This window comes from Panthera tigris, chromosome F3 (assembly GCF_018350195.1).
Source record: "Panthera tigris isolate Pti1 chromosome F3, P.tigris_Pti1_mat1.1, whole genome shotgun sequence".
Taxonomy (NCBI): domain Eukaryota; kingdom Metazoa; phylum Chordata; class Mammalia; order Carnivora; family Felidae; genus Panthera; species Panthera tigris.
This window is the reverse complement of record NC_056678.1, coordinates 10,653,583-10,669,463: the sequence shown is the minus strand read 5'-3', so window position 1 is coordinate 10,669,463 and position 15,881 is coordinate 10,653,583. Positions and strand designations below refer to the sequence as shown.

The 15,881-nt window shown below is 58.9% G+C and overlaps 1 protein-coding gene across 2 annotated transcripts in view; it reads left to right on the top strand.

Annotated features, from left to right (window-relative positions):
* CD247 (CD247 molecule) overlaps positions 1-13,843 on the top strand; it is a 73,674-nt gene extending 59,831 nt beyond the window's left edge. The window contains exons 2-8 of one of the 2 annotated variants that reach the window (XM_042975418.1): positions 6,865-6,968; positions 7,939-7,995; positions 8,510-8,590; positions 9,785-9,820; positions 10,617-10,673; positions 11,343-11,384; positions 12,616-13,843. In XM_042975418.1, the coding sequence (XP_042831352.1) occupies positions 6,865-6,968; positions 7,939-7,995; positions 8,510-8,590; positions 9,785-9,820; positions 10,617-10,673; positions 11,343-11,384; positions 12,616-12,681 (443 nt within the window). In that variant the 3' untranslated portion in view covers positions 12,682-13,843. The remainder of the gene's footprint in view (positions 1-6,864; positions 6,969-7,938; positions 7,996-8,509; positions 8,591-9,784; positions 9,821-10,616; positions 10,674-11,342; positions 11,385-12,615) is intronic. The other variant, XM_042975419.1, reaches the window with a different exon arrangement.
* The last annotated feature ends 2,038 nt before the right edge of the window (positions 13,844-15,881 follow it).

Here is a 15,881-nt window from a genome sequence, read left to right as displayed (position 1 = left end):
ACCCTTTCGTGAAGCCGGGAGCGATCAGAGCGTCCGCACCGGAGCTCCCGGTGTCCCGGGCACGTCACACCGATGCCCGTGCGTCGTCCGATCTTATCCTCAGACCCGCGGAAGGTGGGCATCTCCATCCCGAGCTGGGGAGCGGACCAGGTTCTGTCCCCAACCTTGGCACGCGAGAGCGAGAAGTGGGATGCCCGCTGCTGCTGTGGTGGCGAAGAAGGGCCACCTGAGCCCGTAGCTGAGCGCGTGGCACTGGGCCGGGCACTTCCCCGGGCCCTGTTAGCTCAGCGCATCTGCATAACTGCCCTGTGAGGTCGGTCTTGTTAAACCCCTTTGGCAGACGGGGTAAGCGAAACTCAGAGAGGTTAAGAAAGCCGTTCCCCCAAACACAAAGCCAGGAAGAGCCAGATTCAAAGACTAAGATTGAATCGTAGTCTTTCTGGCTCTACGGCCTATGCTGTGCCGGATGAGGAGGGAAAATGGGCAAGTGAAACCAAAAGGTATCACCTGTGCTTTCCAGGGCTTGTTGGACGGGGGACACAGGAAAGGCCCCCACGCTGCTGGGACGGCACGTCAGAACCCGGCGAACAGTAAGGGCGGTGAATTCAGAGCTGGGTGAAAACTCGGTCCTGCACCCACCGGTGAGGCGCACCCGAGGCAGAGAGGCGAGAAAAGCACCTGGCGTCAGGAGACCCAGTGGTCTCATCCAGCTCTGCCACTAGCCTGCTGGTGGCCTTGAGGAAGTTACTTTACTCCTCTGGTCTCAGTTTATTGCCCCACGTTGCACTGGGCCCAATAATAGACCCCTGCCCACCTTCTGGGCTCTCATAGACTCGAGCTCGATCAGGCACAGGAAGTAATTTTAGAAGTACAAATCGGGGTTCAGATGCAAGGCATCTTACCAGTTGGCTTTGAGGGAGCCGGGGGGGGGGGGTGGCCCTGCTCCCGGAACAGGGTATGTTGGGGGAGGAGCCTGGCTGGAGGTGGAGACGGGCTAGTGTGTTAAACTAGCTTCCAGGAACGGCAGGCCCGGGTAGATGGACACCTGTGTTCCCTGTTCTCAGCAGCTCCCAGTCTGGCTGGGAGACAAACAGTACAGTTCAATACACCTCACCCAAAGCAATTAGACTCTGTAAGGGCAGGTGCCTCCCTCGGGTGCCCTCTGGGGCCCCGGAGTCTTCTGTTAATGGTCCGTGTCGAGAAACTTCTCGAACTCGGGACTTCTATAGAGACAAAGAGGTGTATGGAGACGGCTAGGCTCACTCTCACTGAGACTCATGACACTTTTAGATGCAGTGAACCGTAGGTGTAGATACGCTGGGATCCGTCACTGGTTGTCATGGCGTCTCCTCTGGGCGTCTCACCTGTTCCAGGTCCTGGGCCACATGGCAGGCCCAGGCCGGAAAGCTTCAGTTTATTATGCTTAAAGTCAAAGTCAGAGTAATCCGGGTGGCACCGTGGGGGGCTTCAGAGCAGGAAGTTGCAGTGGGGGGAGGGGGCGGGGGTGGGGGGTGGGGCCGGGGCCTGAGGCCAGGGCTCAGGGTGCATCGTCTGTGCGCACACGAGATCAGGCAGGTTTCCGACAAGGCCTGTCCGAAGAGAAGGAGAACTCCTAGGGATGATGATCGGGCGCTGTCCCACGTATTGGCCGCCCGCTACGGGTCATCTCCATGCGTCCATGGTCTGGTCTGTGGGCCAGGAGGCCAGGTCCAGCCGAGTGCTGAGCGCCACTGAGATTTTCAAAGAGGAGGGGCTGCTGGGATTCTCTGCTCGCTCCCTCACTTGCTGGGAGATAGGGTTCTCGTACGGGACAGTAACCTGCTGGCCCACCTCATCGATGCCTGCCTGGTGGCTGACAGTGTGATGGCAGGGGGCTGGGAAGTGACCAGAGTCCAGGGTCCCAGTTCAGCCAGGCCCTGGCCATCCTGAGCTGTATCAAGTCTGTGATGGGGATTGCGGTGAGCAGGCCGGGCAGTGACCTCACGACCGCGGACAAGGGCAGGCTGTGCGCCAGGCTTCTCCTCTTTTCCCCCGTGTTCCAATCCCATATCCAGTACTGCACGTGCCTGGGTGCAGAGGGCCAGCTCTTCCCAGGCTCCAGCTTGCTCTGCTGGGCAGGGGTCATCAGGTTATGCTCTGTCCTGGAGTAAATAGAACCACTTAAAATACCCCCCTCTCGGAGGACCTGGAGCTCCATCTGGGAGCACCTGCCTGACGCCTCCAGCCCTACGACACCTGGACGTGCTCCGGCCCACCTGGACTTCAATCTCCATGTTTGCTCCGTGTCCAGATGCAGGGCTCTGGCGTGGTGGGGACTTGTGGATGGGGTCACCTGCTAGGCCTGGGGAAGGTGGAGGGGGGAAGGGAATTGGGGCCGAACCCCCTTCTTTTCCAGATTAGCTGAGTGTGCCCTGTGCACGGAATGGCCCGTGGGGGTCCAGGTTGGACAGATGAAGGCTCATGGGGTCAGAGCCCATCCCCAGAGCTCTCGTCCTGCAGCCCGGCCAGAGGCCGTGTTCTCCCACTTTGCAAATAGGGCTTGTCCCCTTTCCCTGGCTGGCCACCGTCACCCCTAGGCTGTGCTGGGAGGCTATTGTTAGCTTGCCTTTGTTTTCTTCAACCCTACTCCTCAGATGGGAGGGCAGCATTTTCTGAGTGGGAAATCACGTGACTGCTCAGAAGGCAGCCCCCTCATCAAATGCCCGCTGGTTCAATGGTGACGGCCCCCTGTGCAGGATCTGGTTCGCTGTGTGGCTGTGAACACCCGGAAGTTAGGGGCGCCAGTGTCTCTCGTCCTACCCAGTTGAAACAATTTTATGCAATTTATTTATTTAAAAAAAAAATTTTTTTTTTTTGAGAGGGGTTGGGGAAGGGCAGAGGGAGAGGGGGAGAGAGAGAGAGAGAGAATCTTAAGCCATCTCCACATTGGGGGTGGACCTCACCATCCTGAGATCAGGACCTGAGCCAAAATCAAGAGTCAGACGCTCAACCAACTGAGCCACCCAGGAGCCCCTCTCATCCCACCCAGGTTAAACGTTCCTGATACTATTTGACCCTTTCTCTCTCTCCAAAAAAAAAAAAAAAAAAAAAAAAGTGTTGGTGGTGGTTTGGGGGGAAAAAAATCAGCGACAATAATAGCAGACATGTTATTATTACGTGCTGGGCCCAGCACCCCGTAATAAATAGCTTATTTAACCCTCACTATCACCTGATGAGACAGGTCGTGTTACTGGGGCAGAGGGCAGGAACTGCGATAAAACAATTCCTGTCGTACAGGAAAGCTGTCGCCTTAGGCTTGTTAAACACCTCCCTCCCTCCGGGACTGAATGGGATGCGGGTTGCAGAATGCGCGCTAATGGATCAGGAAATGAGGCCGCCGGAGCTCTGCCTTGGGGGTGAGGGTGCAGGGAAGAAACCGGAAGCAGGAAGCAGGAAGTATCTCTGCTTCATGCTTTTGGGTTGGCATCCCGGAAAACTACGTGCTGTTCGAGGGAAGCCCCCCTAAGCTGTAGCCGTGAGCCCCATGAGGGCAGGGACTCAGAAGGCCTCATCCCGATGTCAGACATCATTGTCCTTATGGAGGAGATTTACAAGAACACCTCCCAACACGTTTTTTTCCCTTTGTTTTCACCACACCCTCAGGGTAGAGGTGATTACCCACCATTTTGCAGATGAAGAAGCTGAGGCCCAGAGAGGTGAGGCGGCTTGCCCAAGACCACACAGCTGCTTTGTGGCAAGGGGAGGGCGAGAATCTGTCTGACACCCCACCCGGGGCCCCTTCTATTTCAACATCCTCTGGCACTGAGCAGATGCCCAAGAAATATTTGATCAGTTACATAATCGAGTTAGGTCCTGGGTCCCTTTGGGGAAGCTTCCAGGCCCCACTGCTCCCAGCACAGGCACAGCTGGACTGGGTGGAGGAAGATCCTTCCCCGGGAAACGTGTTGGGGTCAATATCCTCTCCTTGACCAAACCACACACAGCATACTTGTCATCGGCCATAAAATCACGCTGCTCTTTAGAAAGAAAGGAAGAAAGAGAGAAAACCTGTCCCTGTTACTTATCTCTGGGGGAGGCAACCAAGTCCCCTCCCCCACTGCGCTGGCTCTGCACAACAGGAAGAAATATTTCTTCTCATTTGTTCTAAATTTACTGTCCAGTCATTTTTCTGTCCTCATTTTATGTGACAGGCAGCTGAGCGATTTTTCTCCCAGCCCTTTTTCTGAGTCTCAGCCACCCCCATAAATTGCCGCCGACACCTCGTCTCCAGTCCCCAAAGGAAAAAAATCACCCCCCGCGTTGGTGGTCTTTGCTGGGGGCTGGCTTACCTCCTAGAGGGTTTCAGCCGCCTACCTGTGGCCAGCAGGGGACTTCTGGCCCTGCCCCGGGGGCCAGTGGGCAGGCCAACCGTGGGTGGACCCCCTCAACTTCCCTGAAAAGCCCAAGCTATCTAATGAACGTCTACTCTGTGCTCCAATGTCCAGGGTAGAGGCTTGGTGGAGGGGACTCTCAGAACCCGACAAGTTACGTGGGGGTGGGGGGGGGAGCGCTTTGTGGGAGGCAGGCTCTTGCACCTCCATCCGGTGCAGAATTTCGGGTGCAGAGTCAGCCATTGAGTGGCCAGGGGCGAAGGTGGGGGGATAGGAGCCCCATGTCACGCCGAGTGGAGGGGGCGTGTTGGGCCCGGCAGGCGGGAAGAGGAAAGGCAGGTGGGTAGGAAAGGACTGGTGAGCCCAAGGAAGAGCAGTATGTTTCCCACCGGAGCAGGAGAGGCAGCGTGGGGAGGGTGTCGGGGAGCTGGGCCCGGATCGGGCCTGAGCCCGGCCTGATGAGGAGTTTGGACTTGGTTCTGAGTGACCGGGTCATCAGTAGTTTCTGAGCAGGGGCTGTGGGAAGGGAAGTTTACAAAGAGATCAGCTGCCTGGGGCCCAGAGGGGGTCTTGAATTCGGGCGGGAGTCGCAGGCTTGAGGATCCGGGGAGGGGAGGGGAGGGGAGGGGAGGGGAGGGGAGGGGAGGGGAGGAACCCTGCCGCCCCCCTGAGTCACACAGCACGCGGGAGAAGCCCAAACATCGCTCCAGGAGAAAGGTGGGCAGGGCCGGACCCAGGGGAGGAGGGCGCAGAGCAGCACAGTCCCGGCCGCCTCTCGCGCTGTGTGTGTGCTGCTGGGCAAACCTGAAGTTCTGTGTGTGTCTCTGCGTCGTGCTGTTGGGAGGTTCTGACAAGTTATTCCGTTAAAGGGGTGCCTGGCACATGGTAAACATTAAAGAAATGTTAGCATTTTCACCCTGTTTAACAGAAGAGGCGGCTGAAAGGGTGACTAACGTGCCGCAAGTCACCCCACTGGTAAGGGCAAGCCAGCGCTCAAGGGCAGGGTATCCGCTCCCACAGCCCCGACCAGGGGGCTGCAGGCGGCCACCAGAGGGCACTCCGACCTTGGGAGAAGCCGCCACTGTGGGCGGAGCTTAGCTGGCAGGGGCGGAGACAGGTAGCGGGCCCGGTACACGGGCGGAGTCGCTGCAAATACCTGGCAGGAAGTACGGTCTGAAACCCAGGTCTCACGGTGCAGCGAGCTTTGAAATAAAATTGCTTTTATTTAGCCAAGACATTTACTATATCTCCTTCTCCAACCCCGTTGCCCTAAAATGCCAGCGTAAGGGGCGCCTGGGTGGCTTAGTCGGTTGAGCGTCCGACTTTCGACTCAGGGCAATGAGCTCCGGGCTGGTGGGTTTGAGCCCTGCACCGGGTTCTGTGCTGACAGCTCAGAGCCTGGAACCTGCTTCGGATTCTGTGTCTCCCTCTCTCTCTGCCCCTCCCCCACTCGCACTCTCTCTCTCTCTCAAAATAAATAAACACTTAAAAAAATATTAAAATACCAGCGCCAACTAAATGGACAAAGGTTGATATGGCAGCGGGGATTAGCGGCTCACAGGCAGTTTGGGGTAGGACAGGCTAGATGGATTTCTGAGCTACATTTTGTAGGGTGCATCCGATTCTACCAGATGGCAGAGCCGCAGGGAGACAGAGGGAGAGGATATGTAGAGGGAACAGTGCATGCAAAGGCACAGAGGCAAATGGTCCGGAGGAGCAAGGTGTGACCCCGGAACTGTAAGTGTGTGGGGAAGGGAAGGGGTTCAGGGACAGGGACAGACAAAGCTGAGGCCATGGGGCTGGGACTGGTGAGTAGTGAGACTGCCGGGTTCAGGCTGGGGGGGGGGGTGGCTCACCAAATGTACCTTTGTCTACTGCTTACGAGACTCCTTGGGGCCCAGGGGAGGGAGGCCCAGCCGCAGACCCCACTGCCCTGAGTGGGAGACTGCTCAGTGCCCCGCACCGAGGAAGCAGAGTCAGGAAGGGGGAGTTAACCCCGGTTCCCACAGTCCTGATGGATGATCTCATCCGAACGTCAGTCCCGTTCTCTCCCTGTGGGTAGGCCTTAGGGAGCCACACACCTGACTCAGGTGGTGCCATTCATCCAGACGTGGGCATCTAATTGCAGAGGCTTCCAGAGTGCACGGTTCATTTGGGCGCTCACACACGGCTGGGCTGCAGCGGGCCTGAGGCAGCAGTCCTGCGTCCACTGGACAGCTTCACTCCCCCGCCTGGTTTCTGCTTCCCTTCGGTCTTCCCCAGGATCTGTGACCCCACCAGGTGTCACGTCTGGCTGTTGGGGGAGGCTGGGTTTTTCCCTTGGTGCTGGTCCAAGGGTATGGGGGAGAAGCTGTGGTCGGATGGGGTGTGGGGAACGGATTCAGCCCCCCTTGTCATGGTTTCCCTGGCCAGTCAGTTATGGGGCCACCCTAGGACGGTGGGGACGTGTCCTGTCACCCTGGGCCTGGCTGATCAGTCTCATCTCTTGGCACAGAGGCACAGAGTTTTGGCCTGCTGGATCCCAAACTGTGCTACCTGGTGGACGGAATCCTTTTCATCTATGGCGTCATCATCACTGCCCTGTTCCTGAGAGCAAAGGTGGGTACCGTGGACTCTGGGGAGCAGGTGTGGGCTCCCCTACTTGCAAAGTCTCAAGCATGGGCGGGGCCCGGAGCACGGCGTCCCCGGCAAAGCAGGGACCAGCCAAGCGTGCCCCTTGGGTGGGCTGGTGTCTCACTGAGCCTGACAGAGTGGAAGGGACAGCCTGATGCCGGGGTCTTCGAGAGGAACCATACAAACGTGTAGACATCCCAGCGTCCCAGGGCAGCGGTACTGCTGGCAGAAAAGGGGCTTTAGGGAACTAAGAGCGGGAGGTGGGGACCTACGGTCCCTCCCCAGGTCCTGTTGTCCTGCTGCTGACTGACGCCCCGCCAGCCTGTCTCTGGAAACCTCAGGTTCCGCGTCAGGAAGTGAGAGGGTGAGCCCAGAGCTCGGGTTTCAGCGGGTGCCTTGCAGAGTCTGGATTTCTTGGAAGGGCTGGGGTGGGGCTGGGGCTGGGGGGACGTCGCGGTGCCAGCAGAGGGTGGAAGGAGGCTGGGTCCTTGTTATCACTTGGGTCCCCCCAGCCTTCTGCTCTTTTGGATTGTCGACTTGGGCAAAAGATGCTATCTGAGGAACAGTCTTATTAATTTTCTGTTTGAAAGTTGGAACAGCGCTGTCCTAGATGATCTCTCGGGTGGTTTCCAATGCTGTCTGTAGGATCTGTGAGATCTGTTAAGATCTGCGCCTCAGCGGAGAGAACTGAGCCGAGAGCGAGGTCGTGTGTGCCTCGGGGCAGGTCCGCAAGGACACTAAGCTGGCGCCAAGCAGGGACGCCTGAGGTCACGATGGGAGTCGCGACCGTGCGCAGCCTCCGTCCACCTTGGAGTTGATCTCCGAGGCCCCGGGGGGCGGGGGGTGGGGGGGCGGTGGCGAGGGCAGCGCCGCCGCCCGGGTGGGGGGACCAGCGCGGTGGCCGCACGCGTCCCCGGCGGACCCAGCGCTCTAACCTCGCCGCCCCCTCTTCCAGTTCGGCAGGAGCGCGGCCGCCCCCGCGAGCCAGCAGGGCGCCAACCAGCTCTACAACGTAAGTCTGCCCTCCCGTCGCCCCTCCCCGCCCCCCCCCCCCCCAGGGGACCGCGGCAGGGTCCGGGCTGCAGGCTGGCGGGTTGTCGAGCTTCCCTAGGGCCCGGGAACACGGGGACCGTAATCGTACCCGCCGCGTCCACAAGGTCCTGCTTAGGGCGCGCTGGCCGGTGAGCCCCTCCCACCCGCAGGTTGCAGGGGCCCCGAGGCGGGTGGGCGGGGACGTCAGTGGGTCTTCAGGGCCGCAGGGAGGAGGAGGTTTCACTCTCCTGGGGCAACGGGACTTGGGTTGAATCTATTTACACACACACACACACACACACACACACGGAGTCAGGGGGAACGAACGCACGTCCGTTCTCTGAGATGCGGGTACCCTGCCGGACCGGCTTCCACCCCAGCCCCAGGCCTGCTCCTTTCCTTGAGAGCCACGCCCAGAGGGAACTCCCAGTCCCGCCGGCCCAGCCCTCAAGAGGGTGTCTTTCCAGTCCCTGAGCCTTTCCCGTCGGTTCTAGGAGCTCAATCTGGGAGGAAGACAGGAGTATGAAGTTTTGGATAAGAGACGAGGCCTGGATCCTGAGATGGGAGGAAAACAGGTAGGCATTCCTGTCTCTGCCTGTGTGTGCCAGTGTGGGTGTGCTCAGCGGCCGCAAGGAGAGAGCTCCTCGGTGCCTGCGCGCTCTTGCCCCCTCCCCCCCCCCCCACTCCATCCTATCCCGTAAGGGCCCTAGGGCACTAGCACAGGTGGAGCCATTGCTTCCATGCCCTTCTCTTCCTTCCCCCAACCGCCCCCCCCCCCCCCGGGCTCCATTCTGCATCGCAAGGGACCTCCTGTATGTGAATGTGACACCCTTGTATCCAAGGTCCACCCGCTTGCCCTTAAACTTCTTGTCCACCCTGAGATGCACACACAGTGGGGCCATCTGCCCCCCAAAGGAACAGATCTGGTGAAGAGGGCCATACGGGAAGGGCCCGAGGCCACTGGACAAGGAATTCTGGGTCCCAGGTACCCCTTGGAGCGTGGTGGGGCTCCAGGCTCCTAGGGGCTCTGTTCTCTTGGCTGTGAGCTCCACAATCTGTGGGGACAGGAGGCTGGATAAGGCTAGGCGAGGGCCCTCTTAAAAGCAGGGCTCAGCCCAAAGGCCCGCTGCCCAGGTTTTAGGGTGGCCCTCCCTTGTTGTTTCTGGTCACACCTGTCTACCCAGCCCCCTGTGTCTGAGCCCTGTGCCGGGCCTGCCGTTGCTAGAGCGGACGGGCGGGGAGGAGAGGAGACCCTGGCAGTTTCCTTGGCCCCTGCCTTCCAGCCTCAGCTCTCCTCTTCCCTGGACTAGGAGGGGTGAGGAGGGGTGGAGACGGAGGGGTGAGCAGTGCTCCCTCACTGAGCAGTGGCTGGCCCTGCTCCGAATGAAGGTACTCAGTACCTTTCCTTTTCAGCCAGAAATCCCACTTAGAAGTTTGTGATACGTATGGCACTATGTCTGCAAGGGGGCACGCAGGCTGGCTCTCAGCCGAGACCCCGCGGCCTGCCCTGGGCAAGGCTGGGCCAAGGAGGCCATGCGGGGAAGTGAACCCTGTGTGCAAGGGAGTGTGCAGTGTGCCCTAAGAAGCAGAGGCTGAGGTAGAGCTGTGAGGCTGGGGGAGATGGGGGCAGGGCTGCAGGAGGGAGCTGGTGGGGAGCGGGCAGGCAGGTGGCCCCGGGTGTGCGGAGGGGAGGTGCAAGGAGGCCGCTGCAACCCTCCTGCCTTGGGTCCCTGCTTCTCCACCTCTAACCTTCCCCTTCTCTTTCCCAGCAGAGGAGGAGGAATCCTCCGGAAGTCGTGTACAATGTGAGTACAGGAGGGCAGGCTGGAGGGGGGCTCCTGGTGACGGCATCACTCCCTGCCCTGTGCCTTTGCCCCGCTTGACCTTCCTATGCCAGATGCCCCACCTGCTCGCTGCCTGTGGCGGCTGGCTGTGTACAGAACAGCCTTCTCTTGCCTTCCCTCCCTCAGCCCCTGAGTCGGCCGTTGGAGTTCCCTGCGGATGGCCCCGGGGGACGGCCAGGTCAGGCTGGACCAGTATAGGGTGGCAGGCCCCTCTGAGGGGCTCCTGCTTCTAGAGGCTGGAGTCTTGCTGAGCGTTGCCTCTTGCCCAAAGGTCAACCTCCCCCTCTGGGTGTGCATCTGATTGTGGTTTTCAGACTGTTGATGTGGGTCTGCCATGAAGCGGACCAGAGAGAGCTGACTCTCCTTCCTTCCTGCAATTGCTTGATCCACAGCCCGTGGTGCTGGCTGTGTAAAGAGACAGCTTGCTCAGATACGTGGTCCTGGGGGCTCCGGGGGGCCCTCGCATTGTCCACATTCATGTTCTTTGGCTAGGATTCCACATTTTATCTTTGAACCTAACCTGAGCTTCTCAGCTCAGTGCAAAGGGCTGGCAGCTCAGAGAAGAGTCCAAAGGGCCGAGGAGAAGGGTGAGGTTGGAGCTGGTCGGGGACGGAGATGCTTATGTGAATAAGGACCGGAGCTTTGATTGTGCGAGCTCCCCGCCAGTAGGGAGTCGAGAGGCATCCTCTTGTAGGGGAGCCCACTGTCTTCTGCATAAGGCAGTGAAATCGGTGTCCCGTGCCCTCTTCTTTTCCAGGCACTGCAAAAAGACAAGATGGCGGAGGCCTACAGTGAGATTGGGATAAAAGGCGACGTGAGTGCTGCTTCTTGATCCCCGAGAATTGGGTCAGGATGGGGATGCTCCTCCCAAGGAGCTCCTCCTCCGCTTCCAGATGTGCCTGCTGTAGGCCTCTGTTCCCACCCATTCGCCTACATTCCCCTTATCACCTGCAAAAGCCCCTGCGATGGTTGCCAAGGGGCGAAGCATTGGCCGTACATAAGATGCTAAGGAAAGGCTGACGTTCTTTCAGGGACCGAGTCCCGGTTCTAAGACACACTACGCTTTGTACGAGCAAGTCAGATTTGTCGCCATCAGGAATTACCATGGTGTGCTCTGAGCCGGAGCTCAGAGCACTGTCTGCTTGCCATTCCCTGCGAGCATGGATAGCAGCCAGGAATTCTGGGAGGGGCAGGGAGGCCCATTTGTTCCAGGTGACAAGCAGCGTGGCCAGCCCCCCACGCAGCCCGGGATCCTAGGACTCCGATGTCCCGGAGGGCCTGCATGGCTCACAGCAAACCTGGGCCCCATCGGAGACGATCCTCACCTTAGTCTTCGGGCCTGAGGACCTTTCTAGCCCAGGGGCAGGGGTACCGGCTGGGAGACCGTCACCTCTGATTCTCTGGGGGCCCCTAGAGTAGAGGCCTTGAGCCGGAGGCCACTGCTGACTCTCTGCCTTTCTGCCCTTTTGTCTCCCTCCCACAGAACCAGCGGCGGAGAGGGAAGGGGCATGATGGCCTCTACCAGGTAAAAGCGGATGCGGAGCCTCTGGTCTGGGCTGCGGGCCCTCGGTCCCCGGGTGCCGTCTAACCAGGGGCGAGGCTAGACGCCCACGTTCTGCTTGCTGGTGGCACCAGCTCTCGCCATCAGCCGGGCAGGGCGAACCCGAGGCCCCTGAACCGGCCGGGCCCTGGGGCAGGGCTGGGATGTAGCGATTGAAGCATGGCTCCCACGGTCGTGCCCACGGGAGCCCCCGGGGCACTGGCTACGGAGGAGCGGCAGCTGCGCAGAGGCCGTGCGGTCTTGCCAAAGGGTCGATGTAGGCCGAGGACGCCACACGAGCAATTTCCTGCCTCTTCCTGCACTGCCCCACACCCTTGCAAGAAGCCTTGCCTGTGCCCCGGACCCTCAGACCTAATACGACGGGTGGATGGGTGGGAGAATTGAAGGACCAAAAAAAAAAAAAGAGAGAGAGAGAGAAATAGCAACTTTAAAAAGAAAGTGTCGTAGTCAGGTGTCTGGTTTATGCAAATCAGTGTGAATAATTATGCAAACGAAGGAGAGCCAACCTATTTCTCTAAAATATAATCCCCAGGGGGATTTTATTCGGCTACTTCTGGCTCCCCTGGGCCGTTCACAGTTTGCTTGACGGGCTCCAAGGTTTCAGGCTGCCCAGCTTGCCTGAGTTCAGAATGACGTCAAAAGGGCCCCTAGAATTTTCCTATGTGTGGCTTCCTGGATCTGTCTTCTGGACCAGGGAGAGACGTCGTAGTGGGACTGGGACCAGGACAGAGGACATAACTGTAGTGGGGTGGCCTGGGAACAAGGCTCTGGGGGGGACGGCCGAGGTCAGGGAGCCACTGTCTCCTTGTGACAAGTCCTGGCTTCCTGGAGGCCCAGGTGTCAGGGACAGCAGACTCTGGAGCAAACCCTGATTCCAGCTCAGTGTTTCGGGAGGGTGGGGGCTCTCCTTCCTCTTTGGTCCAACAGGAGGTTCTTCTAGGCCCCAGACACTGTAGGGCTCAGTGCTCGGGAAGCTGGGAAAAACGTAAGAATTTAGCTGGAAAGGAATTGCTTCCAGGTCATTCCTAGCAGGACATAGAACATATTTTTTCTGTAGCCTTCTGGGGCCAGGCCCCTACCTGGGGCACGAGGGGATCGTTCCTAGGCCTCTGGAAGCCACTTGTTGGCCTCCAGGTAGCCTAGAGCCCACGCGGACCTCTTGACCCACTTTTCTTTTCTGATTTGCTTTCACTAGGGGCTCAGCACGGCCACCAAGGACACCTATGATGCCCTCCACATGCAGACCCTGCCCCCTCGCTAAGAGCACCGGGCATTTCGCCAATCACAGGCCAGACCTGAAGACACCCAGATTGTGAAAGACACAGGATAAAGCGTTTATAACCCAGTTCACTCGTATTTCTTCACCACCCAAGTATTCCTTTTTAAGAATAGGACGCTTCGCGTTGTAACATTTGGTCACGTCCATTTCCAAACCATCATGCACGGAACGTCGTCCCTGGACTCTGCAGGGGAGTGCGTTCCCCCAGGGCTACGGCCCCGTCCTTGAGGAGCCCGTGGTGAACCCCGAAGGTTCTCGGGTCTTCTGGCTTGTTGGGGACTGTGGACAGGCCCCCGTCCTGGAGGCTCTGGGCTCTCACCTGGGAGACGGGTGCACCCTCCTCACAGCCATGTTCGGTCCATGTTTTGTCAAGTCCCCAGGGAAACTCAAATGTTAGCACATATCCTAATAGGCTCTATTGTCCTGTCCGTATTTGAGTGGCTTTGCTCCTGCTGTAAATCCGGCGTCTGTTGTCAACCCGTGCCTTCATGTCAAGGTGACTTGTAACTGGGGCAAAGGGGCTGTCGTGCATCCCTGTGAAAGGTCTGTGCAGAGGGGACAATGGGAGGGGAGCCGGGGCACGTCTGCAGTGGATGAGGTGGGGAGGGGCAGGGGGGTCATGGAGCCTCCGTGGGGGGCACGGGGTGGGGTGCGGGGCACACAGGAGGGGGCCCTCCTGGGTCAAGCGTACATTCCCTCCGGAGAGGTCAGCGTCTGTGGCCCAGGCACTCAGGGACCCAACGAGCCTGTGCCTGCCCCCGCAGAGCTCACACTCTCCGAGGGGAAGCGAGTTGTGACCAGAGCGGCCCGAGGGGACATAGCAGGTGCCCTTACAGGTGTGACGCAAGCAAGCGTGGGGGCGAGGGAAGGGGAGGGACCACACTCTGTCCAGGCCCTCGCTCACATCGTGCCCCAGGTGAGAGACGGACGTCACCGGGAAGGTCTCGGCGGGAGGCTCAGCCCCACGCAGACCCGCAGAGGCACCGCCCCCCTGCCCCGAGGGCCGTGGCGACTCTGGGGAACATCGCCGTGTGATTACGGGGCACGCGACTGTGAGTGGACAACCCTCTCTGCTGAGTTTTAATTTATACTCGTTTGCTGAAGCCTTACTCTTTCGCATAATAAACGCTTTGGTGAAAATGTGTGTATTCGGGCTTTATTTTGGCAGTCCGGCCAGTGACGGTAATTTAGTCGTCGGGCAGTCCGTCCGGTGCCCTTGTCAGGGGACAAAACTGACTTCCGGAGAGCAGCGTGGCTCCCTGGGGGGCACAGGTGGCCACGGGCGTGCCCGGGGGCCCGGAGTGCCTCCATCTGGGTCGGTGGCCGCGCCTGGAGGCCTTGAGTGCAGTACCAGTGGGCAGCGTCAGGCTGGGCCAGGCCTGTGGGGGGTGGGGGGGGCAGGAGCGCAGGGCTTCCGGCTCCGTGCCCAGCTGGTGGCAGAGGGAGGCCAGCGAGCAGCCAGTCAGCAGAGTCTGGGACTTGCAAACAGCCACTCATGCCACTGCCCCAAACCTCAGTCTCGTGGGGTTCGGGGAGGGCCGGAGGACGACAGAGGTCTTCTTCTGTCAGGTTCCCTCTAAAAGTAGTGGCTGTACGCGAGGCCCCAACTCATCAAGCTAGCAGTTAATATCGGGTCGTGTTTGAGATCAGAAGCCAAGATCGTGGCTGTTAAAAGCCCCCCCGAGCACCTAGGATTCCGGCAGGAGTGCTGTGCATCTCGGGCCCCGGGTGAAACGCGTAACAACTCCCGAAGGGAAGGCATCCAATTTGTAATCCGGCCTCGTAGGGGGAATTCAATTCCATTCAACAAATATTTACCCTGCACCTACCTATTTTCCATGCCCAGCACTTTACAAGCCACCCGGGAGGACAGAGAAGTACCACCACAGGCTTAGGGGTTTGAAATTTTGCCGCTGGATTCCAGGCGGATCACAGAGAAGAGCAGCATCCCACGGCTGTGTCGCGACACCCAGGGCCAGGCGGGGAGGGGTGGCTGCCAGCGAAGGGGTGCAGACAGAGCCCGCTAAGCTACCGGAGAAGCGGGCAAGTTTCACGGGCGGAAGGCCTCGGAGGAGGGACAGAACGTAGGACGGCTGATGACAGCCAGCCCTAATTATGTAACCTGGTCACGAGGCAACGGGACGGGAAATGGGTGTTGTGTGGCGTTAGCGGCCTTGAGTCTAAGGCAACAGATGGCCCCTTTTGGGTTGCCACTCCCTTTGTCTTCTACTCACCGGGCACCCGAAGTCGGATTCATCTGTTAGTCAAAGCGAGTCAGCCTCACACGTCAGACCTAGTTTCAGGGTCCGCGGAGTTACACGCAGGCCGTGTGACCCGTATGTATGGCTGGCTTGAAAACAAGAGTTTGGCCCAGTTCCGTCAACGATTTGGCTCAAGAGGCAGGGAGGAAAGCCAGCAGCGAGGTGTGGGTGCCACAGCTGACCTGGGTGGGCAAGGGTACTTACTGGACCACAGGCAAGACGCCCGCACGCACAGAAGAGCCAGCCGGGTGAGAGCGACAAGTGCTGGGGGGAGGAGCCCCAGGGTCAAGGGGAGGCATTCCCAGGTGCCGCCCAGTTTCTGCCCTTCCTAGGGCCTGGGGCTCCCCCCTCCAAAGCACAGCTGGATTCCTTCCATCCCAAGAAGCTACTGATCGGCTCAGATGTGCCGCCAACTTATTTTACGTAAAAAAAAAACCCAACTCTTAACATAAACATCCATGGTAAGATGCAGCCCTGTTTCGTAAGTGTTAAAATAGGAAGATGGGTTTTAGAACAAAGGAAGGCCGCTCACTTGCATTGAGGAACCACGGACGCGTTGCGTGTGCATGTCAATTAAAATGGAAGCTTTCGGTATTTTTAAAAACCTGCATCACTTTGTCGTCACTGAAGCTAGGTAGGGTGTGGATATTTCTGATCAAGTTTTCTTCTTCCTGGAGTATGCCCTAAGAACAGAACGGTCACCGAAGCCGGGTTGGGCAGGGACAAAAAGGGCAGGTGATCAATTCAAGCTAAGAGGAGGTCCCAAGGGGACTCTAAGCCCGGCCATTCGGTCGGCTGTTCAGCTGTAGCTGTAGACCTTGTCCCTGTCCACAAGAACTCATGATGCATTTTGGCAGCCTGGCACCGGACATTTCTGTGACCCTACGACTGAGTTCTAACTACGGAGGTCCTGCATCTTCG